This window comes from Mauremys mutica, chromosome 11 (genome assembly GCF_020497125.1).
Source record: "Mauremys mutica isolate MM-2020 ecotype Southern chromosome 11, ASM2049712v1, whole genome shotgun sequence".
In the NCBI taxonomy this organism is placed as follows: Eukaryota; Metazoa; Chordata; order Testudines; family Geoemydidae; genus Mauremys; species Mauremys mutica.
In genome coordinates, this window is record NC_059082.1 from 660,336 (window position 1) to 684,832 (window position 24,497).

Consider the following 24,497-nt stretch of genomic DNA (forward strand, 5'->3'; position numbering starts at 1 on the left):
AGGAAAGAGGGGAAGCCTGCTTCAGGGGACCCAGCTCACCATTCCCCCCCACCTCACTCCTCTACCCTACGTCTGGGTCAGCAGCATAGACTGCGAATCAGGTCTGTTCAGGCTTGCCACCAAGGTCTGATCTTTAGTAGCAAGTTCCTTTTAGCACCATCCTTGGAGGCACTCCTTTGGTGGAGTCAGCTCTGATCACAGCCATGCTGCCTGGGCATTTGGGGTGTGCTGCATAGAATACTTGGGAATAGCATCAGGCTGGCCCTCTGAGGCCTTAGTAACCAAGGGCAGACAAGGCAGCCAGGCACGCCAGCTTGTTTGTAAATTGAGGTTGAGAAACATCAGCATCCCTGTGTACCCAAGCTCTATTCCCAGACTCTTCTGAGGCCGAGCCACCTAAAGCGGAGCTCTCTGGGGAGATGAACTTGCCATCTGTCACTCCCACTGCCCCCTGGGTACACTCACCATCCGGCTTGTCAGGGTCTCGATTGAGCACAGCGTAGCGGGGCAAGTCTATGCCTTCCTCCTGCAAGATCCGGTATACTTCTCGCCTGCAAGGGACAGGACAAGAAGTCAGTGGCAGCCAACACAGTAGGCGGAAAGGTCATGGCTGTGACCTCGACATAAAACTTGAAGAGATTTATCACTAAGTCGAGTGAATGCAACAAGGTCTATGTTTGAGGTTCAGCATGGATGGGACCCAGAACCCAGGTCTGCAGGATGGCTGGCACCTTCATGCCACCACCCAGCAGCCATGGTAGGTCCACAGGCATCACTATTTAGACAGACACCACAGGAAGTAACACCTTGAAAGCCCAGACCAACAGATTTCCTTGTGGTCCCTTATTGGTCCAGCCACCCCACTGAAGCCCAAGAGGAATTCCAGGAATGCCTATGCAGCAAGGTGGACTCCCTTGCCTGCTGTAGCAATGGACCTGCCTCTCGGCTTGCTCTTGGATTCCTGACCCCAGCTCTGACCCCTGGTTCCTGTCTGTTGGTGCTATTCCAGGCCTCTAACAGCCACTACTCTAACCACTAAGCATCCCACATTGTGTGACCACTACGCCTGACTGCCCAAGCCCCAGTCATGACACTAAGGGAGGCAAAGCATCTGCATGCACCTGCCCAGAGATGTCTGCCTCCCATCCCTGATTGGGATGCCTGTAAGCAGCAAAGCACTACCCACCCTGAACTAGGATGCCTATGTCATGGATCCACAGGACTAATGCTATGGCTCCCAGTCTCTTGGAGGAATGCCTTCAGTGTGCCAGATCTCCTAGGCGTCTCACTCTTCCTCCAGGGTAAGCCATGCAGATTCCCCACCTCCTTAGACTGGACCTCTGGGCCTGCAGCCCCCGCTTCCCACCGTAAGCACCATTCAGCGAGTCCAACTCAGACTCCTGATGGAGACTTGTACACTCTTATGGAATTAATGCACCTCGCCCAGCATTTGTAGTGACACTCACAACTTTGTGAAAAGTCGGGTTTATTAATCAATTGGAACACAGCATAGGGAGGCCTTAGGGTAGTATAGAGAACTGAAGGTTAAAGCACACTCCATTCTGGTCAGCACAAGCCCAGCCATGCTCCAGTGAACCCCTTGGTTCAAACTCTGACCTCCTGCATCAGACCGGGTGAGAGCCCTGACTCCTTCCAGTTGCCAGCTCTTATCCCCCACCTCATAACTCTCCTGTCCTTCGATCTCAAGCTGTTGTTCAACTTCCCTAAGTAGAGGTGGGGAAATTCATATCCCTCTGGGTCATTACTTGCTAGGTGTCAATGTCCTGGCAACTGGATTTGCCACTGGCTTCTCAGATGCTCCAGTGATATGGAGACTAAGGCCCAGACAGCTGGGCAACACCCACACCTATGTCACTCAGCCTGCCCTGAGAGCAAACAGTCCTTTTCCACCCCACTGGGTAACAATGTTGCATATAATGGAAACAGACACAAACAGAACTCAAAAATATTACAAAAGATTCCCACTTTGTCACAGCCTGGTGGTAGCTGGGTACCCATCATACTCACCTGCACCCACCCAACCTGGACACCTAGGGACAGCAGAACACCACCTTTGACCCCCTCCAGCACTAGACAGCAACAACTAAGAGTGGTAGAGACCATACCACAAGAAACCTCCACCCTGGTCAGGGACACCTAACAGCAGCCGTGTCCTCGCATCCACAGGTCCCAAATGGGGAAGCTATGGTTTTCACACCAATAGCTACCTTCTTTGCATTTGAACTTGAGGGCATGCCAGCCACACAACTCCAGGGCAGTGTTTCAGGCATGCAAATCTGGAGGGGAGGGCTGGGTGTGACACTCTAGCCCTAAACATCCAAGGCCAAAGTTTTCAAACCTTGCTGCCTAGCTCTGACTCCTAATATATTTAGATATATGACTCTTGTATATTTAGATATACAGCCTGAATTCATTAGGAGCTGGGCACCCACAAATCAGCTGGTGTTCCTGGGAGCTGCAAGTGCTCAGATCCCCTGGAGGCCTGGCACTTACTTAGGAGCTACCCTTTTGGCACTTAGCTACAAAATGTTGTCTGTTCCCCCCCCTTCCCCAGAATCTCACCTGCCCTTACTGCTGTCACTCCCTGCCTCCCTACACTGGGATATGACCTGTCCTCACTAATCACTCCCATCAATCATTCTGCGAGCTCACTCCCTTGTCGTACTTCACCCTGTCCCTCCCACACACTGTACTAACCAGGAAAGCTCAAAATACACCTGCTTCCAATCAAAGTAAGTCCATTCCTTCCCCTTACATCATCCCACCTGGAAGTTATGAGATCACCTCCCAGAAACCTGCTAAATAGAGGCAACCAAGGCCCCTCCATCCCTTGTACCCACTAGCACATGGAAGGTGAAGCAGCAGGAGCATTTGTACAGCATTCTGAGGGAGATCAGGAACCAGTCAGGTAGTTCATCCACAGGGGAAGGAAGGAGATTCTCCGGGCACTGAACTCCTACCTGTCCTGGATGTAATACTGCATATCAAGGTCATTAATCAGAAACGGATTGCACAACTTGGCGTAAGCAACTGCCTTATCCAGAGGGAATCCTGAAAAACAGCAGAAGGTGCTATTAATGCAAGTTCCCCACTGCCAGGCCTGCGGGGCAGGGGCTGCCACAAACCTTTACCTTTAGAGTGGAAGGAAATGAGGCAGTCACAAGGAGGCCAGTTCTCCACTGGCTCGTTCAGAATGACATCTTCTCCCATGATCACCACTGTGATGTACTCAAACTTGCACAGACGTTCCAGGATCTGGGTCATGGGCTTTGACTTGGACTTTTTGGTCATGGCACAGATTCCAACCACAATCTGCCGTTCTGGAGGCTGAGGGGAGAAGCAGGCAGCTTAATATTGAGCCATCTTGTTCAATGAACTCAAATTGCAAATGGCATATAGAGGCAGCAATCGTGAACAAACATGGGGCTTTCCCCCCCAACCCACACACATGCTTCATTTTCTCCTTAGATCCCACCCGAGACAAAGAACTCAGCAGGTGGAAACCATTAAAAGCATCTTAAAATACCTGATTCTCCAGCACACGGAAGATTCTCCCTTCTATCTCTGAACACCTACACTAGCATCAGAGTCACTCTCTAAACCACTACAAGCTTATAAAAGGAGAGATCTAATACGTGGCTCTAACATCTCCTCTTTGCATACACATGCAAAAGGTGATGTGCACGCATACACATTGGTGACACAAGCACATACACGGCCAAGCAAACACAGACCATGGACAAGCACGAGGATTTGCACATGCTCCCTTCCACACAGCACTCATTCTGCAGTTAGGAATTGCCATCTTTAAAAGCAGTTTTACCACAAAGTTCATGGGCTGAATCTGCAGAAGTGCATGCAAAAATGCTCAGAATTATTTTTTTTTATTCTTAAAAACAGTGGGTAACTTCCTCCCGTACTCCCCTCCAGTAACGGCAAAAGAACTCAAGGAAATTTGCTCAAACACCCCCCCCCCTTTCTTTTCAAGTCCCCTATGGTAAGACACCACATATAGAAGAATTCAGATAAATGCAAATGTTTCTGATTAAGAGTGTACGAAAACTAGGAGTCAGAATGAGAATTCTGTGCAAACCTGACTCCAGCAGTCACAGCCAGTGCAGCTGCTAGAATGACTGTTTCAAATAGCTCGGCCCTTGTTGTGCCAACGTTTCTACCCGATGAGGCATGGCAGTATGCTTTTAGAAGGACTGGAGCAGAGCTGATGAGGCCAGACTCCTGTAGGGAGCTTCTTTGCCAACAGAGTCAAGGAAAGAGTAGGGACTAACTGGAACTTTCAGAGATCAGCATTTACACATGGGCTTGGCTAGCACCTACTCCCACTATCACTGGCCACAAGAGTAAAAACCATTAAGAGTCAGAGTTGTTCTACTGGTCTCTTAATAAAGAGCTTAGACCCAGGAGTGAGAATCCTGCACAAATGGGATCTTCAGAGAAACCATCTTATTAATTAAGAAGGATTTTGACAATAAGCTAAATGCCCCAGAAGAAGAGAGAGACTCATAGAATCGCAGGGCTGGAAGTGACCTGGAGAGGTCATCTAGTCTAGTCCCCTGCACATTCATGGCAGGATTAAGTATTATATATAGACCATCCCTGACAGGTGTTCGTCTAACCTCCTCTTAAAAATCTCCGATGATGGAGATTCCACAACTTCCTTAGGAAATTTATTCCAGTGCTTGACTACCCTGACAGTTAGGAAGTTTTTCCTAACGTCCAACCTAAACCTCCCTTGCTGCAATGTAAGCCCATTGCTTCTTGTTCTATATTCAGGGGTTAAGGAGAACAATTTTTCTCCCTCCTCTTTGTAATGGTCACTGACTCACACCAACATATTTAAGGAAATATTTACAATAGGAAATGCTCTGCAACCTCCATCTAGGATCTTATGTGCCCCAGGCAAATATGGAGCAGTGACCTGAATGCTACAATCCAGGACAATATGGCAAGGGGAGGGACCAGGGGATTCAAATCCCTCATGCCCCCAAACACCACCTTATTAAACATTAAACCGGATATCAAGAAACATCTTGACACACGCCCCTCCAGCAGCAAGAGACACAGAGGAATCTTTAGGGAGCTACTTCATCATTTTCACGTAAGAAAACATTCTCCTTATTCCCATCCAGTCCATCACCACCACACTTCATGTGAATACAGCTCCCATTCTATTTATGGTACAAGACTTGTCTGCATTAGCCCTCAGAGGTTCAGCCCATATCACACACCTGAGGCCAAAGGGTCAGACCCTCAGAGGGCCCCTGGCCAGCGCCACACAGAAAACACTGTCACTTCAGTGCAGTCTGTCTGCATTATTCATGGTGAATTCCTTTAAGTAACTAAGAATGAAAAAGGGGTAACAGAGCTCCAAAGGAAGGAAAAGGTACAGTAGTGCCTCTGAATTAACCCTGCTTACAAAGGGGGTTAGAAGAGAGGCCAGTAAGGAGGGATGCGAACAGAGGCAAAAGGAAGCAGTCACAAGAAGAAGGAGATTACTCTTCTCTGCAGCCTGTAATATGAGAGTGCAGATGATCTGTGATCCAATATAAGGGTGAAGCTGCCAGGCCCACCCTACTGCTACCACCGTTTAAAGGACCTGAAAGAGAAAACCCTAGAATTTGCCCAAGTACGGGGTGCTGAGAACAGTGGAACAATCGTGCTGCATTTGGTGTTGGGTAAGGCTAAGATTTTTGTCACGCATATTTTTAGTAAAAGTCAGGGACAGGTCATGGGCAATAAAGAAAAATTCATGGAAGCCTGTGATCTGTTCATAACTTTTACTAAAAAAGTGGCCTGTAGCTCCGGGGTTCCCCTGCCACAGCCAGGAGCTGCAGGGGGGTCCTGCCAGGGAGACCCTGCACCTCCCAGCCCCCGGGGGCTGAAGTCACGGAGGTCTCAGGAAGTCACAGATTCCATGGCTTCCATGATCTCCATAAGAAAATAATAGCCTTAGTGATTGGGATCTAAGACATGACATTTCCATACTACTATGCACACTGCCTGGTCTGTATGGCCTGCAGGTTGTGACATCCTGGCACCTCTAAAGTAACCATACATGTAAAAACTAAGCAACCGATGAGAAAGCGGGACACGGGACACACACAAGCACTCCACAGCACCAGGACCTACTTACCGACTCTGACTCCTCATCATCCTCAAAGAAATCGATCTCGTCTGTCTTCATGTTTGATCCCAGAAAGTCTGTCTCATCATCTCGGGTACCAACAAAAAACCTGGGAGTGGAGCTTGCGCCCTCATGGGAGGTCGTCAGGGACGACATTACAGCCTGGGTGGCCGACCATCCCGCTCTGGAATCATCATGTACAAACCAGGATAAAAAAGAACCCACAATGGGGAGCAAGCCAGGGCTGATGCTATTGAAAAGAGACCAGGGTGGGTGGGGTGGGATGAGCGCTGTATGAACGAACCCAGGAATGCAACAGCAGTACTAGTGGAAGGTGCCTGGGGCTGGAGGAAGAAGACTTTAGACTGGGTGGGGACAGAAGCCAGTGATATTGGAAGGCACCCTGAGAGGGGGCGGGGGGAGCACAGCATCCAGTGCCATTTCAAACAGGCACCTCCAGTGTGCAATTAATCCATCTGCACTAGCTGGGAGGGGAATGGTGTCATTGCTAAAATTAATTAGTTGGATGTGATGAGACTTAGCCCTTACAATGCTGTACCTTCCAGACTGCTGGCTACATCAGTCTCCAACCCCTGAGGACACCAGCTGATAATCAAGAGGGGGGGGGGGAGCTAAGGAGAGAATGAAGACTGCTTCCCAATCCCCAAGTTTCAATCCCTTCGCTGGTCAGGAAGGCCTGGGGGAAAAAAAAAAAAAAAAAAAGGACAAATCACATGAGGCACTTAAGTTAGCATGGTGGGGGTAGCAGCATTTTGAGACACTGCAAGGAGAATGGGAAGCAATATTTAGAGCACGTGACTTTTCCTGATATCTAAATCTGGCTTTGGTTCACAGCATGATCATAAGTAGGTCACTTAGGGCTCAACTGTCAAAAAAAATAGGCACCCTTTGTATGCACTCCCCATATGGGCACTTTTTCCACACAGAGTTGAAACGCAAATTTTATTAAAAGTTCAATTAAAAATAGCTTTAAATCCAACACATCTGTTCTTTAAATAATTGTTATTTTCATCCATTCAGCCTGGCTGCAATCTTGAAACTACTTTTACAGCAGTGGTCCACGGTGCCACAAGCCTTCCGTACGCATTAAATGGGCCGTGGCCAGGAAACAACTCAACAACTCTCCACTTATGCAGACTCCTATCTCGGAGACCCAGGGTTCGTCTACACTGAGAAATCACAGCAACCAAAATCAATTTATTTAATTCAGTGCAGCCTTCCTGCGTGGAAACTCAAATCAGTAAAAGAGTGCTTTACACCCATATAGTATAATTTTGTTTGTTATAATTTGCAGTGGAAGCAAATGGGTGATAGACTAAATGGACTGGTACTTGAAGAGGTTTCTCTTACTCAGACTATTGGCTCAGACATTTAGCTCACGAGATGAAACTATAACTTTACCAGACCAAGACATGTGGAATTATTAAAGCTGCTGGAAGATAGATACAGTTGAGTATAAGCAATAGGTATTCTTTAGAATTATAAAGTGATGACAGAGAGGGAGCAGGTAGACAGAATGCAAAGGCCCAAGAATTTAACCTAAAAGGACCCCATAAAGGAAGGATTTTGATGCACAGGAACTATAATTATGGAGACAGAGGGGAGAGAGGCAGGAACAGAAGCACAACAGAAAGCCGAGTTCAAGAGAAGAGAGTGGGCCACCACGTCAAATGCTGCACTAAGGTCTAGGGGAACAATGAGTAAGAAGAGCAAGAAGCAGCCAGCAGCAGCAGGTTGGCTCTCCTCTAGGTAGATAACTATTGCTATGCAATGGCCAGGCAAAACTAGGGTGACCAGACGTCCCGATAAAATTGGGACTGTCCCAATATTTAGGTCTTTGTCCCGATATTTCACTCTGCCAGCAGCACTCGGCTTGTTCCCCCCCACCCCTTCTTCCCCCGGTGGACACCCCACCCCCCACCCCAATGTGTCCCGATATTTTCCTCCTCACATCTGGTCACCCTAGGCAAAACCCCAGAGAGTGTGCCACCATGCTGTTAAATGCAGCCGCCTCTGTCTCCAGGCCTCCATGACACCTCACCCCAGTCCAACCCCTAAAACTTTCATAATTCCATTAACATCACCAGCACAGCTCCACCAATGGTAGCTACAGTAGGAGCACCAGCAGAGCCCAGGCAGCTACTGGCTGTTTTACCACCATGTCATCTAGACCTAGTAGTATCGGTGACAAACTGATGATGCCCTGTGGATATTAGCACTCCCTCTGATACTCCACCAGTAACAAGGCAGCAGTGGGAAATGTCAGAGAGAGACACTTTTTAAGGGAATGCACTGCACTTAATTTAGATAAAATTTACATCATTATGATCTACACACTGTGATAATTTCATCCACCAGTCTGCAAAGGCAACTGGGTACCCATTACACAGACACTAACATCAGCCCCATGGAAAGTTTCTATCAGACACCCTCTCCCAGAAAATGAAGACCTGAAACTGTGTAACGGCATAAATCCTTGGCTTCAAGATCTTTTTCTCTAGCAGAGGTGGAACCTTGGCACACCATATGCAATTGCTTTTGTATTATATAGCCATTGTCAAGGCTTTGTCTGTGTGCGTCTTCTCGATTGTAAAATCTCCAGGACTGGAATGGTCTCTGTTTGGGGCCACACATCCTGACTGCAGCATTCCTATCTTGGTGTTTATATAGCCCTCATTACTAGAGCATCTAAAGCCTCTCAGTCATTAGAAGACTTGATCTTCACAACAGCCCTGTAACACAGGGCAGAGCAAGCTACTTATCCAGAGTCACACAGGACGCCTGACTGAGCTGGGAATTGAATCCAGGTCTCTCGACTCCCAGGGTAGTGCCTTATCCACACTAGGCCATTCTTCATTGCCTTTAAGCACTAACATAATATAAATGCTTAATAATAAAACATTAGTTGAATGGGCATTCCCACAAAAGGAAGCATTGATAATGGGCTCATTAATAAGGACCCCATTTGCAGGTTATGGTTCTAAGCCCCTCTCCCCCATGAAAGATCACCTGCATGCCCTAGCGTGAGACACAATCCAGCTAAGCAAAGGCAGCAGATGCATTCGTGCCCTCTTGACTTGATATTTTTGTTTGGTACAAGAGTGTCGCTCTAACCAAAGCCAGTTCAAGGCATAGATTATAGGCCTAAAACCCCAGCACCTGAAGTCACATGATGACTTCAGCAGCTCAGTTTCCATTTAAAAACAAATTCCTAGCCCCCATGATTGTGAAGACAAACCTAAAAAAGGTGAATTGAGTAGTAGGATGCAGTGATGTCTGCTGGAATCTGCAGAGTCTCTATTAGCTCAGGAGGGGAACTGCTCCAGGCACCTCAATGGGGTAGTGAGCTCCATGACCCAAAGCTTTGGAGTCCCCACCAACACCACTCCAGCAGAGAACTGTGTGGCCTTGTCTAGACTAGGATTTAAGAGTGTAATGTTACCCAACATGTTAATATCATACCTTTAAATCCTAGACTAGAGAAGGTCCATGTGGAAGAGGAAGGAGTGGCTGGACACACTGCTCGCCTCAGACAGAGACGCCCTCACTGCTGGGGTAACCACCACCCCTAGTTGCCATTCCTTCCTCTCTGCTAAGAGGGAGCTAAAGGGGCCCCAAACTGCTGCTCCCTGCCACTCAAAGTGGAGGAAAGGGCCCCCTTCCTTCACCACAGCCACACTATGTAGGAAGGAGGCTCGGTCTCTAACCTTACTGATCTTCTCAGCAAAGAAGACAGCACACAGTGCTCCAAAAAGGACATAGCTTCAGGGGGAAGACCCTGGACACACCTGACTTCTCAAAACCTGTCAGGGAAAGTCATTGCTACTTCCAAAATAAATGCAAAGTATTTCTCCTTCAGCTTCACAGGTTTGCCTGAACCTTGGTTAGGCTGACTCTTCTGCCACTCTGTGATGCACTCCAACCTCATATCACAACACACCTACTCCAAACCACAGAACACTACGCAAGTCCACAATTGGAAATTTGAACAGGGGCTCTCTCCATACAAACCCCTCACAAGTCTTATCCCACTCAAAGATTAGTCTATATCAATAAAGATTTGAACAGGAAAATGTAAGAGGGTCTACAGATTGAAGAGGATGGGCTCAAGTTACCGTATGTTCTGGACTGTCCGCTAGTGTCAACCTTTGCAGTAAGAGGCCAATTCTCCTACTATTTTAAGTTATCCTCATGAGGGTCAAATAAAGACCTAACAGAGAGATTCCAGAGTAGCAGGACTGGAGCAGTTTGCAGTGTTGTGGCACAGCAGAAGTTGTCATACATTTAATGGAATTTCAAACCTCTGTTAAACTTGTGTATTATTAAGTTGTTTTCATGCTTGAGAGACTTTGACAGCAGAAGAAACCCATTATAGCAGTCTTTGGCACCCTTCAAAAACAGGCCAGCCCACAGATGAATGACTGCTATTTCAGAGGAGAGCCCTGAAAGACTAGGGGGCAGAGAGAGCTGAGCCTCACACAACATCTCAAAGAATCCTAAGGGCTTTGGCAGCAACCCAGGCAGTGACCGTCAGGCTGTGGACAATAGACAGCGTCCTCCTATAAAGCCGTGAGCCTGGCCCCGAGCTCGGTGAGCACCTCCTGGCTCCCCAAACCGGCCAGAGCTCGTGAGATGCAGAGGCAGCGAGCGGGGGCCAAAGCCAGCAGCGTTTGGCCAGGAAAGGAGAGAAGGGAGCAGAGGTGGCCAGAGGCCAGCACCGAGGGGCACAGGCAGCAGGGAGCAGGGTGACCCGCTCCCCCAGCCTCTGACCGAGGTGGTGGACACTCTGACCCACATGCCAGGGGTGGTCGCTAGTGTCTGAGAGCGAGCTGGGGCCCCGGAGTCACCGCACCCCCGCCCCAGACATCACCCCTCAGCCCCGCCAAACGGCACCCTCCCTCCACGCGCAGCAGCGATGGCCCTGGACCGACCCCGGCCCCGGCCCTCTCCCCGGCCTGGTTACACCGAACTGGGACCGACCCCCACCCTGGCCCGCCACCCCGGGCCCGACCCCCTCCTCACCCCGCCCCCTGGGGCCCCGGGCCCGACCCCCGCCCTGGCCCGCCACCCCGGGCCCGACCCCCTCCTCACCCCGCCCCCTGGGGCCCCGGGCCCGACCCCCGCCCTGGCCCGCCACCCCGGGCCCGACCCCCTCCTCACCCCGCCCCCTGGGGCCCCGGGCCCGACCCCCGCCCTGGCCCGCCACCCCGGGCCCGACCCCCACCTCACCCCGCCCCCTGGGGCCCCGGGCCCGACCCCCACCTCCCCCCGCCACCCCGGGCCCGACCCCCACCTCACCCCGCCTGGGACCGACCTCCCGTCCCGCCCGGCCCCGACCCAAACACCCGTCCCGGGACCGATCCCCCCCGCCGCGCCGCGCCGGGACTGACCCCGCTCCGTTACTGGTTTAAATCGCGGAGCGCAGCCATTTCCGCGCACTCACCTGCCACCCTCTGGGCGCAACCTAACCCGCCAACCATTGCTAGCCAATCGCAGCGTGTTTACTGTCACATACAGCCAATGAGCAGAGGTGGGGGCGGGGCATGAAGGAGGATTAGGCTGGTTGTGCAGGGAGGGAGCTGTGAGGAGACCTGTCGCGTCGCCTCAGCCCCCCCCCGGCCCATCCCCCACCAGAAAGGGCCACCTCAGACCCCGCCCACCCATCCCTCACCTGGAGAGGGGGCGCCTCAGACCCCGCCCACCCATCCCCCACCAGAAAGGGCCACCTCAGACCCCGCCCACCCATCCCTCACCTGGAGAGGGGGTGCCTCAGACCCCGCCCACCCATCCCTCACCTGGAGAGGGGACCTTCTGGGTGGACAGGAGCAGGGGAGGCTCCAGGCCCCAGCACGCCAAGCGCGTGCTTGGGGCGGCAAGCCGCGGGGGGTGCTCGGCCGGTGCCGCAAGGGCGGCAGGCAGTCTGCCTCCGGCGGCTTGCCTGCGGAGGGTCCGCTGGTCCCGTGGCTTCGGAGGACCTCCCGCAGGTGTGCCCTAGGCAAAATCGCTAGAGCTGCCCCTGGACAGGAGAAAAGTCCAGTAGAGAGATGAGGGTACAAAACACTGTACCCCTGACAGGGGAAAAAATTGACCCCTAATGCTGAACTGTTTTCCTATGGCACCTATCTTAAAAGCTTGGTCCTGAGATGTTAGAGTATCTTAGTATGCTGCAGCTTATACATAACAGTACTGAAATAAACTCCTACCAACTGAGGGGCTACACACCGAAAGCCGCCTTTCACAGATGTAAAGCTAAATGTGACCGGAAGTGACAATCCTTCTGTCTCCAAATAGCTGATACTAGTCACAAGGTATCTAGCAACAGGCTGATATCTAACAATAAAAACAAGCACTGACATCATGTGATTAATAATATTAGTATACATTTATTCTAAAAAATACAAATATATAATTGCATTAAAATAACTTTTGTCTTGTGTGTGAACAATTTGTAGTGGCTACTGTCTTTATCTTAACAAATTTATTACAAGGGCAAAGTTTGTCATACCAAACTTTTCTTAATATTGTTTTCCTGATGTAAGACCATACATCCTTTTCTGTTGATTGCAAATATATATGTGTGTGTGTGTGTGTGTGTGTTTTAAAGTTGCAATCAGATTAAGCTACCTAGGAAGTGTGCTTTCTCTTGTTTAGCCAGGCCAGCAGGAATCATAATATTCAAAAACCAGTGGGAGAACACTTCAACCTCTCTAACCCACTCAGGGACAGACTTGAAGGTGGCAATTTTGCAACAAAAAAACTTCAAAAACAGACTCCAAAGAAAGACTGCTGAACTCGAATTAATATGCAAATTAGATACAATTAATTTAGGTTTAAACAGAGACTGGGAATGGTTGGGTCATTACACTAATTGAATCTATTTCCCTATGTTAAGTTCTCCTCACACCTTCTATGGATCATCTCAATTATCACTTCAAAAGTTTTTTTTCTCCTGCTGATGACAGCTCATCTAAATTGATTAGACTCTTCCTGTTGGTATGCATACTTCCACTTTTTCATGTTCTCTGTATGTATAAATATCTCCTGTCTGTGTGTTCCATTCTATGCATCCGAAGAAGTGAGCTGTAGCTCACGAAAGCTTATGCTGAAATAAATTTGTTAGTCTCTAAGGTGCCACAAGTACTCCTGTTCTTTTTGCGGATACAGACTAACACGGCTGCTACTCTGAAACCTATTTTTTGTGTGGTGCTCACTGGCTCTGATTCCCTCCTCCCTCGATGAGAGGGTTGTATGTTCACTATGCTTCTGCAACCCTTCTCAAGACTACTTTCTACCACTAGAGGGCTGAGTGAATTGAGCCATAAATCTTGTTTTTTATGCCTAGATACATCATAGAACAGGGGTTGGCAATCTTTCAGAAGTGCTGTGCCGAATCTTCATTTATTTACTCTGATTTAAGGTTTCATGTGCCAGTAATACATTTTAACGTTTTTAGAAGGTCTCTTTCTATGAGCCTATAATATATAACTAAACTATTGTTGTATGTAAAGTAAATACGGTTTTTAAAATGTTTAAGAAGCTTCATTTAAAATTAAATTAAAATGCAGAGCCCCCCCGGACTGGTGGCCAGGACCCGGGCAGTGTGAGTGCCACTGAAAATCAGCTTGCGTGCCGCCTTTGGCACGCATGCCATAGGTTGCCTACCCCTGTCATAGAACCATAGGACTGGAAGGGACCTCGAGAGGTCATCTAGTCCAGTTCCCTGCACTCATGGCAGGTCTAAGTATTATCTAGATCATTCCTGACAGATGTTTTTCTAACCTGCTCTTAAAATCTCCCATGAGGTAAATTCCACAACCTCCCTAGGCAATTTATTCCAGTGCTTAACCACCCAGACAGTTAGGAAGTTTTTCCTAATCTCCAGTCTAAACCCCCCTGTCTGAAATTTAAGTCCATTGTTTCTTGTCCTACCCTCAGAGGTTAAGGAGAACAATTTTTCTCCCTCCTCCTTGTAACAACCTTTCATGTACTTGAAAAATGTTGTCATGTCCCCTCTCAGTCTCCTCTTTTCCAGACTAAACAAACCCAATTTTTTCAATCTTCCCTCAATGGTCATATTTTCTAGACCTTTAATCATTTTTGTTGCTCTTCTCTGGACTTCCTCCAATTTGTCCACATCTTTTGTGAAATGTGGCACCCAGAACTGAACACAATACTCCAGTTGAGGCCTAATCGGTGCAGAGTAGAACGGAAGAATTACTTCCCATGTCTTGCTTACAACACTCCTGCTAATATATCCTGGAATGATGTTTGCTTTTTTTGCAACAGTGTTACACTGTTGATTCATATTGAGCTTATGGTCCACTATGACCCCCAGATCTCTTTCTGCAGTACTCCTTCCTAGGCAGTAATTTCCCATTGTGTATGTGTGCAACTAATTTTTCCTTCCTAAGTGGAGAACTTTGTTTTTACTGAATTTCATCCTATTTACTTCAGACCATTTCTCCAGCTTGTCCAGATCATTTTGAATTTTATTCCTATCCTCCAAAGCACTTGCAACCCCTACCAGCTTGGTATCATCCGCAAACTTTATAAGTGTACTCTCTATGCCATTATCATAATCATTGCTAAAGATGTTGAACAGAACTGGATCCAGAACTTATCCCTGCAGAACCCACTTGTTATGCCCTTCCAGAATGACTGTGAACCACTGATAACTACTCTCTGGGAATGGTTTTCCAACCAGTTTTGCACACACCTTATAGTAGTTCCATCTAGGTTGCATTTCCCTAGTTTGTTTATGAGAAGGTCAGACAGTATCAAAAGCTTTACTAAAGTCAAGATATACCACTTCTAACACTTCCCCCCATCCACAAGGCTTATTACCCTGTCAAAAAAGCTATCAGGTTGGTTTGTCACAATTTGTTCTTGACAAATCCATGCTGACTGTTACTTATCACCTTATTATCTTCTAGGTGTTTGCAAATTGATTGCTTAATTAGTTGCTCCATTATCTTTCCAGGTACAGAAGTTAAGCTGACTGGTCTGTAATTCCCTGTGTTGTCCTTATTTCCCTTTTTATAGATTGGCACTATAGTTGCCCTTTTCCAGTCTTCTGGAATCTCTCCCGTCTTCCATGACTTTTCAAAGATAATCACTAATGGCTCCAATATCTCCTCAGTCAGCTCCTTGAGTATTCTAGGATGCATTTCATCCAACCCTGGTGACATGAAGACATCTAACTTGTCTAAGTAATTTTTAACTTGTTCTTTTCCTATTTTAGCCTCTGAGCCTACCTCATTTTCACTGACATTCACTATATCAGACATCCAGTCGCCACCAATCTTCTTGGTGAAAACTGAAACAAATAAGTCATTAAGCACCTCTGCCATTTCCACATTTTCTGTTACTATTTTTCCCCCCACATTGAGTAATGGGCCTGTCCTTGGTCTTCCTCTTGCTTCCTCAGTGATGCTCACAATATAAACAAATAAATATTGTGTGGCTTCCACACATCATACCCAGGCAAAATCATTTTAGCTTTACAAGAGGGGACAGCACAGAGCAAACTAAAAGTTGCTTTACGGGAGCACTTTTGAAATCATGAAGAATTCTGGCTCACTAAAGATTTGTCAATATGTTGCCCTGCTGACTGTAACCAGGGAGGTTCTGTATTCTCAGAACTCAGAAGGCAATCACTGCTCAAATAGCAACACATCTCAGGAATTCTAAGACTTCAGTATGCCCCATCTCTTCATTTTAGGGTTTTTAGAGTATGTGCATTTGACTCTTGTAGTTAAGGTGGAGCAAAGTTTGGGAAAATAAAGAGTCTTTGGACATGTTTGATTGTTAGTCAGAATTGCATAGAAATCCTCCATCTGCAGTAAAAACAGGTAATTAAATTTCTGACTAAGCAAACCAAGGTCTTACATTCAGCTAGATAACTTACACCCAAGAGTCATAATAGAGTTGATGGAAGAAATCTCTGGCCCATTTATGTGAATTTTTAATACATCAGGAAATACTGGGGAATTCCAGGAGGCTGGAAGATTGGTAATGTTGTGCCAATATTCAACAAGGACAAGCAGGATGACTTAGGTTGCCAGTTAGCATGCCATTGGTCTCAGGCAAAATAATTGAAAAATTTATACAGGATTCAATCAACAAAGGAAAACAGTTCTTGTCAAATGAATGTAGTTTAATTCTTTGATCAGATTACAAATTTGGGTGACAAAGCTAACTGTCACCCAAACTAGATACCATTAACTGTGGTCTAAATAAAGACTGGGAATGGTTGGGTCATTACACCAATTGAATCTATTTCCCTATGTTAAGTTCTCCTCACACCTTCTATGGGCCATCTTAATTATCACTTCAAAAAGTTTTTTTTCCTCCTGCTAACGATAGCTCATCTCAATTGATTAGACTCTGCCTGTTGGTATGCATACTTCCACCTTTTCATGTTCTCTGAATGTATAAATATCTCCTGTCTGTGTGTTCCATTCTATGCATCCGAAGAAGTGAGCTTTAGCTCACGAAAGCTCATGCTACAATAAATGTGTTAGTCTTTAAGGTGCCACAAGTACTCCTGTTTTTTTTAAAGCTAACTGTGTTGACATATATACTTAGGCTTGGGTAAGGCATTTGACTTAGTATCACACAACATTCTGTCAAAAACTTACACAATACAATATCAATAAAGCACATGTAAAATGGATTAACAACTGGCTGACAGATCTCAATAAATTAGTTGTCAATGGGAAATCATCATTGAATGGGATGTTTCAAGTGGGGTTCTGTGAGGATCCATTTTAGGTTCTGTGATACTCAACATTTTTATCAATGATCTGGAAATAAATATAAAATCATTGCTGAAAAAATGTGGATACCACAAAGTTTGGTGGATTGGTAAACAGTGGGGACAGGATAGTCATATAGAGCAAACTTGGATTGCTTGGTAAGCTGCTCCTATGCAAATCAAATGTGTTTGAATACAGCCAAAGGTAAGGTCATACAGTGGTACAGAAAATGCCTACTGTACCTACAGAATGGGGGACTGTATCCTGGAAAGCAGTGTCTCTGAGAAGGATTTATGGGTCATAATGGACCAGCAGCTGAGAATGAGCTCCCAATGTGATGCAGTGGCAAAAACAGATAATGCAATCCTTGGCTGTACATTCAAGGGACAGGGGGATAGTGAATAGGAGCAGGGAGTTGATTGTGCCTCTGTATGATATTGGTGAGACCAATACTGCAACACTGCATGCAGTTCTGGTATGCACACTTTGAAAAGGATATTAAAAATCAGAGAGGGTGCAGAGAAGAGCCACAAAAATATTTAGGGGCTGGAAAAAAATGCTTTACAATGAGTAACTGAAGGAACTCGCTCTGCTTAGCTTATCCAAAAGAAGATTGAGAAGTGATTTGTTTAGGGTATATGAGTATCTTCACAGGGAGAAAACACCAAATCTTAAAGGTCTCTTTCACCTAGTGAAGAAAGGCATAGCAAGAACTTATGGCTGGAAGCTGAAGCCAGACAAATTCAAATTACAATTAGGTACAGATTTTCAACAGTGAGGGTGTTTAACTTTTGAAACAAGCTTCCAGTGAAAGTTGTGGATTCTTTATCTCTTGGTGTCCTCACCTCAAGACAGGCTGCCTTTCTTATTGTAACTCTCCAGCTATGCATGGCATAACAAGTCCTATGTGCAATAGTCTGCACTGCACTGACTCATATACGCAAACTCTCTCTATACAGATTGTCTGCATACCGTATATATTCTAAGGCAATGGTTCTCAAACTTATTTGCTTGGGCCCCCCTTCTTTGTGTCTGCAGTTGTTTACATGCCTTCCCCCTCTCCATCTCCCTCCCCCTCCCTCTCCCCACTCACCAAGTACATATACCAACAGCCAGCTCTGAAGGCAGAGCAGAGAGCAGCGGCTGATGAGCAGGCACCCAGCTCTGAAGGCAGAGCCACACCAGCAGCAACACAGACGTAAGGAAGGCAAGGTGGAAGGTGATATTTGTCATCACTTTTCACAGCAGACTTAGCGTCTCATTGCCATCCTTTCTTCTGCGCTCCTGCCACCCCGAGGCTGACAGCCGCAGCCTCACCGTCTCCCAGTGAGGGATTGACAGGGTGTCATAAACATACAGCTACGGGTAGCATAAAATCCCTCCTTACCTGTAAAGGGTTAAGAAGCTCAGATAACCTGGTTGGCACCGGACCAAAAGGACTAATAAGGGGAGAAGATACTTTCAAATCTGTGGGGGAAGGTTTTTGTTTTTTGTATTCCTTTGTTCTCTTGGAGTCAGCAAGGAACCAGGGCAGGGAAAATACATCTCCCTAAGCCATATCTGAATTTAGCATCTAATATTGCAGAAATAGTAAGGAAATGTGTTAGATTATCTTTTGTTGTAGCGTGTGCATTTTCCCTGTGCTAAGAGGGAGGTTTATCCCTGTTTTTGTAACTTTAAAGTTTTGCCTGGAGGGGAAATCCTCTGTGTTTTGAATCTTTTTGTTACCCTGTAAAGTTATCTTCCATCCTGATTTTACAGAGGTGATTCTTTTATCTTTTTTTAAATAAATTCTTCTTTTAAGAACCTGATTGATTTTTCATTGTTCTTAAGAGCCAAGTGTTTGGGGCTATGTTCACCTGAACCAGTTGGTGAGGATATTATTCTCAAGCCTTCCCCAGGAAAGGGGGTGTAGGGCTTGGGGGAATATTTTGGGGGAATAGGACTCCAAGTGGTCCTTTCCCTGATTCTTTGTCTAAATCACTTGGTGGTGGTAGCATACTGTTCAAGGACAAGATGGAATTTGTGCCTTGGGAAAGTTTTTAACCTAAGCTGGTAAAAATAAGCTTAGGGGGTCTTTCATGTGGGTCCCCACATCTGTACCCCCGAGTTCAGAGTGGGGAAGGAACCCTGACATGAAGGAAGGTGTAGAACTGATAAATGAAATTGTTTTTAATTGTTCACTTTATTAATGTAACTTCTGTTCACCATTCACTACACTTGCCTACATTGTAACTTCTGTACACTGTTTGCCATCCACTACACTTGTCTATATTGTAACTTCTGTTCACTGTTTGCCATATTGTAATTCAAACCCCATTTTAAAACACTCACTCCATTTTGTAAAAGCTTCCTCAAACCTTCATTTTTGCAAACCTTGCTGTAATCTTATTAGTTTCGTTTAGATGTGTGAATGAGGCATGTATGAATGATGGAATCAACCTCCAGCCCCAGCCTGTCCTGATGAAATAGAGTTCAAACCCCACCGGCTGAAGATGCAGACAAGAGTCCTAACAGAGTAAGAAGAGTCCACCCTAAAAAGAAAAGGTGCAATAGAAGGAAGATCAAAGCCAGGTCCCAGGCTGAATGTCACACCTACAATTGATGGGCGATCAATCACCAAACCCAGAGGCAGCGTGACACAGCAAGACCTATAGACTCTGGATTCAAACTCAAGCCTACAAAAAGGATGGATGAGATGGAAGTCTTTGGAGGGTAACATTCTGCTGCCAACATGGAAGGGCATCGGTGCATGCCCAACAGAGACCCAGCTCGTCCTTGTGCCCAGTTTTCCTGGCCAGTTAGCCGCCACAAGCTACGAACCCAGGCTGCAAAATCAAGCCATGAACTTAAGCTATCTTCAGGACTGGTAACTATGCAGCAGCTGCTTCTGATGAGTGTGTGTGTGTGTGTGTGTGTGTGTGTATAGGTATTAGGTATAATGTGTGTGTAGAAGGATTAAGATATTAGTTATTGGTCATAAATCAAATTGTTATCATAATAAATGTGGCATCTTTGTCTTGCCCCCTGAAAAGATCCTGTGTAGTTTTGTCTGTACAACAAAGGGAGGAGGAGAACCCTCGTCTGGGGCACCGGGGCACTGGCTGTCAGCCCCAGAGTGGCGGGCCTCCAGCTGTCCCCACCTCCTGGATGTGCACAGCCCTTCGGCAGGAGCCCAGCCCCCAGGGCTGACAGCCAGAGTGCTTCCAAAAAAAGAGGGGGACACACAACTTGCACCTCCCTGGACACATTCCCGTTCCCCCTTGGGAGGCTCAGCCCATAGTTTGGTCCACTGTTCTAAGGCACTATGGTAAAGCTCACCTTAACCTCAGGGGGGTAGGATCGGGCACAAAAGGGACGTGACTTGTTCCATAATTTCTGGATGTAAAATGCTGAGAATAAGCTTCAGAAATAAGTTAACATTAATTTTTGATGTATTTGACAATAAAGCCACCAAGAGAGTAGTTATGGCTCATGGTTGGTATCCATACCATACAATATTGCCCTGGTCTGCCAAGTTTGTCTCAGAATTAGCTATACCAAGCAATTGTCAATGTTGGTATTTTCCAGGTGACTCTGGAAGTACAACTCACCTAATAAAACTGAGTTAATACGACAGAATCTTGGTTTCTATTAACAAATGTAATACAGTTGGCAACTTCTTTATTAACTGTTAAATAGTGTTCATGATCCTTTCAATATGCATAAAATACTCCAAATAAAGAGACCTACCACAGGGCTAAGAGACAACCACTGCCCCAGAGCTCACAGCCAAGGGTTTAGACAATATGCAGCCAGGACCGGCTCTAGGCACCAGCAAATCAAGCACGTGTTTGGGGCAGCACAATTCCAGGGGCAGTTTTGCTTTGGGCAGTTGTGCTCTCAGAGCTTGGGGTGGCAAAAAATCTAGCGCTGGCCCTGTATGTAACAGGTGAGGAAACAGACCCAGTGGGTGGAGGGAGGAGAAGGTAACAGTAGAGAGAAGGGCATTAGCGGAAGTTAGTAGCCAGAGGCAGTCACCAAACTAACTAGTAAATCCAGATTTTCTCTCTCCTCCATGCTGAGCTTCTCATTAAGGCCAAGCCAAGTTGGCAGCATTCAGCTCCTGCCACACACTTGCACTTGGTGCCAAAGGTCATTGTAACTACGTGACAGCAACCACCTACATACACCTGCCAACAGGTAAACATGGCTCAGACACACCTTAGAGCAGCGGTTTATCAAGAAATGCAAATAGAAGAACCTAGGCACAGAGAGCCAAGGTCCCTGGAACACAGCAAAGACAGACACAGTTCTGTCTCAGTGCTGACTTCAATTAATTACAGTAACTAATGCCACTCATATCCTGAAGTTCTGCTCTCTCTTACCCCCATTGTGCATTTTCAATCCAATCAGAGAAAGGGGATGTTATTTCTGAACGGCATGTCGCAGATGGGGACCACAGAGAGGAAGACCTGCACCTCAGGTCTCAGGGGAGAAGGGTATGAGGCTTACAGTGACAGAGGGGTAGGTGTGACCCCCTATGAGGCAGGGTGAGAGCCAGACGGTAGGGTATGTGTGCAGCAGAGAGAGAGAGAGAGAGAGCAAGCAGAGGAGAACTCAGGAGAAATAAGACTGTTGCAATATTACTCAGCCTGATGATAAAGTAGCTCCATAAGAGGAATTAATTATTTTGCTTATCACACAAAGATAATTGGACAAGTAAGAGGGAGTGTTATGAACCAGGTGGCCCCCACCTTTTCTGTAAGAGACAGAGGTGACATTTGAAATAAAGAATTCATTCCATTATCCAACTGGCCAGCAGCATGGCACACCTTACAAACACCCACAGGGTTGGAAAAGAGACGCAGGAGGCTGAGCGGGCCAGGTAGAGGCTCCATTAACAAGCTTACATGGCGCTTGCAGTCTGAAAAGGAAAGCCAGAAATGAACTGTAGAGGAAAAGACAAGCACCCATCTTGTTCATTATTATTTGATTACAATGGCACCTAGAGGTCCCAGTCACCATCAGGAGAACCTGATGTGCTGAATACTGCACAAATACAGGGAAAGAGAGTCCCTGCCCCAGCGGGCTCCCAGTCTTGTTGGCTGTTTCATACCTATTTTCCCCTAGACCCAGCCTTGTGACAAGACACGGCTAAATCCTGGCTCCCTCTTGGGAGCAAATCACCCAGAAAAGAGTGGGAAGGGGTAGGAAAGGTGTGAAACCTGCGCTGCCTGTGAAGGGGGCCAGTGCTCTGGGGAGAACCGTATGCCATTCTAATGGGTGTACAGTGTGTGCACGCTCCATGCACACTAACCAGCCCCAGGAGAGACTGAGCCTCCTGAAGCACAGTCTCCCCGTGTTCCCATAAGAGCAGTCATCTCTGCTCTGCCCTCTACATGGATTCACAGACTCCAAGACCCAAAGGGGCCATTGTGATCATATAGGCTGACCTCCCATATAGCACAGGCCAGAGACCTGCCCCAAAATAATTCCCTTTGAACCAGATCATAGATTTAAAACAAAAAAACATCCAATTTTGATTTTAAAATAGTCAGTAATGGTGAGTCCACCACAACCCTTGGGAAATTGTTCCAATTGTTAATTACCCTCCTGGTTAAACAGTTACACCTTTTTTCCCCTCTGAATTTGCTTTGTGCAAATTGCAAAGTGAGCAGTATCAGGAAAAATCTGCCTCCCACCCCGGCAGCCTCCTTGCCCAAGCAGCCAGGGCCGAGGTCTCCCATCTTGTTTCTTCCTCCACTCTTTCCACTCACCACCTTGACCCCATCCCCTCCTGCCTCCCTCATTTCCTAGGCTCCTTGGTGATGCTGGGCCCTTCAGGGGAAAATGGCCCCACCCGCTAGCAGCTGGGTGGGGAGCACAAAGAAGACAGGTGCTGTTGCTGCAGGGGTTGGGACGGCTGCACAGGAGTAGAAAGAGACTTGGTGCCTGGCACAGCTAGAAGTATGGAGCACAAATCCGGCTGTAAGCTCCCTGTTCCATGAGCCACCGAGAGCGGACCGGGTCCCAGGGAGCTCCATAGAACAGCCTCAGGGCTCTACAATGTGGGGGCAGAGGGGCATAAGCACCCTCTCCACATGGCTCACTGCAGTGCAGTCTGTCATGGGAGGGAGGGAGGGGGGCTCTGGAGCTCTGCAGTGGCAGGCAGCACATTCCGAGGGCAAATGTCACTGCAGTAAGGCATCTGTACTGCTGAGTGCCTCCATTTTTTGTGTGTGCAAATCAAGACACACTGAGCCCATTTTTTAGAAGTGCCAAGGCCCCACAACATTTTCACAGGTCAATAAGCAGCGATAGACTCAGAAACAGAGAAAATTGCCAGGGCAACTGCATGGCTGGAAGCAATGGGAGTCCTGCCTCTAGGAAAACTTCACAGCTGCTTATGATGCTGCCACCAATGGAGCCCAGAAAAGGTAAGAGAAATGGTGGCCTAGGAAGGAGTCCTGTGGAAAGGGATCTGAGGGTCATAGTGGATCACAGGCTAAATATGAGTCAACAGTGTAACGCTGTTGCAAAAAAAGCCAACATCCTTCTGGGATGTATTAGCAGCAGTGTTGTAAACAGTACAGGAGAAGTCATTCTTCCGCTCTACTGCGCACTGATTAGGACTCAGCCTGTTTTGGGCACCACATTGTAGGAAAGATGTGGACAAATTGGGGAAAGGCCAGAGAAGAGCAACAAAAATGATTAAAGGTCTAGAAAACAAGACCTCTGAGGGAAGATGGAAAACATTGACTTCGCTGAGTCTGAAGAAGAGACGACTGAGAGGGGACATGATAAGTTTTCAAGTACATTTGTCCTCCTTAGCCTCTGAGGGTAGGACAAGAAGCAATGGGCTTAAATTGCAGCACCGGCGGATTAGGCTGGAGATTAGGAAAAACTCCCTGTCAGGGGGGTTAAGCCCTGGAATAAATTGCTCAGGGAGGTTGTGGAATCTCTCTCGTGGGAGATTTTTAAGAGCAGGTTAGACAACCCCCCCCCTCAGGGGTGGTTTAGATCACACTGAGCCCCCCAGGAGTGCGGGGGGGGGGGGCTGGATGGCCGGGCCTCCTGGTGCCAGGGGAGCGGTCAGCCCGGCACCCTGGCAGGGCTTGCCCAGGGCGCGGCTGGAAAGCCGGTTTCTAGGTGTGTTTTATTAGCTCCCTTCTGCCTGTGGACTTTGCCCGGCCCCGCCCCCGGAGCACAGACTCCGGCCGCCCTGGCGCTGCTCCTCTGCCCGCCGCGCGCAGAGCAGGAGCAGCAGCGGCAGGACCGAGCCCTGGAGCTTCCCGCCGGGCGGGCGCGGGCCACAGGGGCCACGGGGCCCGCCCAGTGTCCCCCCCCCGCCCCGCAGCCCCGGGCCCGCCTGGCCCAGCCGCTCTCAGCTCCCGAGCCCGCCCTGCTGCGCTGTCCACAGCCCGGGTGCTGACCCAGGCGCCTGCCCCAGGGAAGCGCCGCAAAGCGCCGAGCCCCCAGGCGGCCCCCGGCCCTGCCCCGAGAGACCGGGACCGCGAACATCCCGGGGCTGCATGGCGGGGGGGGGGGGGGCGCACGGCTCCTGTCCTAAGCAC

At 47.8% G+C, this 24,497-nt stretch overlaps 1 protein-coding gene across 10 annotated transcripts in view; it reads right to left on the reverse strand.

Moving 5' to 3' along the window:
* Positions 1–11,657, reverse strand: part of PPIP5K1 (diphosphoinositol pentakisphosphate kinase 1) — a 129,294-nt gene extending 117,637 nt beyond the window's left edge. For 7 of the 10 annotated variants that reach the window (XM_044978842.1, XM_044978845.1, XM_044978843.1 and 4 more), the window contains exons 1-5: positions 11,628–11,657; positions 6,173–6,860; positions 3,153–3,348; positions 2,982–3,072; positions 466–551 (exon numbers count right to left, since the gene is read on the reverse strand). In XM_044978842.1, the coding sequence (XP_044834777.1) occupies positions 466–551; positions 2,982–3,072; positions 3,153–3,348; positions 6,173–6,319 (520 nt within the window). In that variant the 5' untranslated portion in view covers positions 6,320–6,860; positions 11,628–11,657. Of the gene's footprint in view, positions 1–465; positions 552–2,981; positions 3,073–3,152; positions 3,349–6,172; positions 6,861–11,574; positions 11,608–11,627 lie in introns of those variants that run through there. The other 3 variants (XM_044978841.1, XM_044978839.1, XM_044978840.1) reach the window with 3 other exon arrangements.
* Positions 11,658–24,497: the final 12,840 nt, after the last annotated feature.